Raw genomic sequence first — 2293 nt, 5'->3', positions numbered from 1 at the left:
TCTTATTTGCTCTCCCTTATAGATTACTCTTTGTTTCTCCCTCACTGATTTAAGAATTCTCTCCTTATCATTGGTCCTGGCAAATTTGACTATGATATGACTTGTTTTTCTTTTGGGGTCTATTCTATATGGTGTTCACTCAGCTTCTTGTATATATATTCTCTCATTCTTCATTATGCCTGGGAAATTTTCCTCTAGTAATTCTTCCACAACTATTTCAGTGCTTTTACTTACTTCTTCCTGTTCTGGGATTCTGATGATGTGCATGTTATTTCTCTTGATGGTGTCCCACATTGTTCTTAGGTTTTCTTATTTTTCCTTCCTTTTTGATTCTGCTTTTTGTTCTAGCAGATTAGTGGTAACAATTCTATCGTTTATCTCACTGGTTCTGTGTTCAGTCTCTTCGACCTTGTTCATGTGACCCTCCATCATGATGTATGTTGACAACATCTGAAACATTGGTCCTCATATTTTGGTTTGTGGTTTCTTGATTTTTCCAGTGCCTCTAATGACTTGTTTGCTTTATCTGTATTGTTTTTGAATTGTTTTTCTAAGCTCCTCCTGGTTTTTGTTTGCAGTATCGTGTAATTATTAAAGTTTGTCTTTCACCCATTGAAAATATTCAATCGTTGTTCTTTTAAATTCTGTGTCAGAAAGTTTCATCAGACTTTCTGGCTTCAGGAAATCCATTGATACTTGGTCACTTCTGGGGGTAACATCTTGCTTTGGGCTTGTGTAGGGGGTGAGGTAGCCTGTTTCCTACATGACATTGCTGTGGTAGAGTTTTTCATGTCTAAGGCAATAGCAGGTTCTAAATCTGAAGTCACCAAACCAAAAGAGGGTGGGACAGCTACCCTGTCTGAGTTTCTCTCAGTTTTATAGAGAAGAGGCCTGTGGAAGCAACCTCCTCTGTCAGACAACTGCCACAGCTAGGGTGGCCCAAGGTGCTCTGGGCTAAAGGCAGTTGATGGACTGGCTATGAGGAGAAGGAAGGCAGAGCACAGTGACCTGATTAGAAAACCAGGAATACTTGGTTTTCCCTTCAAGAATGAGCTCCAGCTGTCTTATTCCCTTCTGATTGAGCTTAAGGGGTCCCATGTGATCCTGCCAAACAACTGTGACACCCCCACAAACCAAACAGCACATAACAACAACAACAACAGAAGTTGTGTTATGAATCCTACTGATAAAGTGGGTTAAGTATTGGACTTCTAACTGAAAGTCTGGCAGTTTGAAATACCACTTGTTTCCTGGGAGAAGAATATGTCAATCAGCTCCCATAAAAACATATATTCTCTTACCACCCCTCGCTCGCACGCACGCACGTTCATTCTCTGTCCTCGCGCCCCTTTTCCTACACTTTCCTTCACTCTCCGACCAGGGGAGCTGCTCTCTCTGTGCGGTGCATTCTGGGCTCCCAGGCCGAGTCTGCCGCAGCTGCCACCATTGCCTGAGGAAAGCCAGAAGAGGCTGCAACTGGGGAGGAAAAACCTCAGGAGTCGCCACCCGAGAGGAATCAATCTCCGAGCAACTGCCACAGGAGAGGCCCGCCCACCCGTTCGCCCGTCCCCCTGCCCCGTTCACAATGCAGCCTGCTTCTGCAAAATGGTACGATCGAAGGGACTATGTCTTTCTTGAATTTTGTGTTGAAGACAGTAAAGATGTTAATGTAAATTTTGAGAAATCAAAACTTACCTTCAGTTGCCTTGGGGGAAGTGATAATTTTAAACATTTAAATGAAATTGATCTTTTTCATTGTATTGATCCAAATGATTCTAAGCATAAAAGAATGGACAGATCAATCTTATGTTGTTTACGAAAAGGTGAATCTGGTCAGTCATGGCCAAGGTTAACAAAAGAAAGAGCCAAGCTTAATTGGCTTAGTGTGGACTTCAATAATTGGAAAGACTGGGAGGATGATTCTGATGAAGATATGTCAAATTTTGACCGTTTCTCTGAGATGATGAACAACATGGGTGGTGATGAGGATGTAGATTTACCAGAAGTAGATGGAGCAGATGATGACTCACAAGACAGTGATGATGAAAAAATGCCAGATGTGGAGTAAGAAATACTGTCGTCACCACGATTTGAGAAAGAAAAATAACTTCTATAAGATTTCATAATTGAAAGAATTCCTGAATTGATAGCTCTAAAGGCAGATTCTGTATTTGCCTTCCTTAACCCATTTTTCAAACTTTGTTTTTTTTCCCTATAATTATATTTTATTAATTTTCATAAACATTTACAGAGATTTTGGGCTTCCACTCATTCATTGTTGCACTATTCTCTC

The 2293-nt window shown here is 41.0% G+C and overlaps 1 protein-coding gene across 4 annotated transcripts; it reads left to right on the top strand.

Annotated features, from left to right (window-relative positions):
* Positions 1 to 1585: 1585 nt before the first annotated feature.
* On the top strand, positions 1586 to 2068 carry LOC102848539 (prostaglandin E synthase 3-like). 4 transcript variants are annotated; one of them, XM_006903467.1, is made up of 2 exons: positions 1586 to 1771; positions 1871 to 2068. In XM_006903467.1, exons 1-2 carry the CDS (start codon positions 1586 to 1588, stop codon positions 2066 to 2068), a joined length of 384 nt encoding a protein of 127 aa, XP_006903529.1. The 4 variants fall into 4 exon arrangements, with proteins under 4 accessions (XP_006903529.1, XP_006903530.1, XP_006903528.1 ...); XM_006903468.1 differs by having other exon boundaries at positions 1586 to 1883; positions 2019 to 2068; XM_006903466.1 differs by having other exon boundaries at positions 1586 to 1885; positions 1961 to 2068.
* Positions 2069 to 2293: the final 225 nt, after the last annotated feature.

Source organism: Elephantulus edwardii, unplaced genomic scaffold, assembly GCF_000299155.1.
Source record: "Elephantulus edwardii isolate Elephantulus edwardi_28Jun2011 unplaced genomic scaffold, EleEdw1.0 scaffold01743, whole genome shotgun sequence".
Lineage (NCBI taxonomy): Eukaryota > Metazoa > Chordata > Mammalia > Macroscelidea > Macroscelididae > Elephantulus > Elephantulus edwardii.
This window is presented reverse-complemented; position numbering and strand designations above follow the sequence as displayed.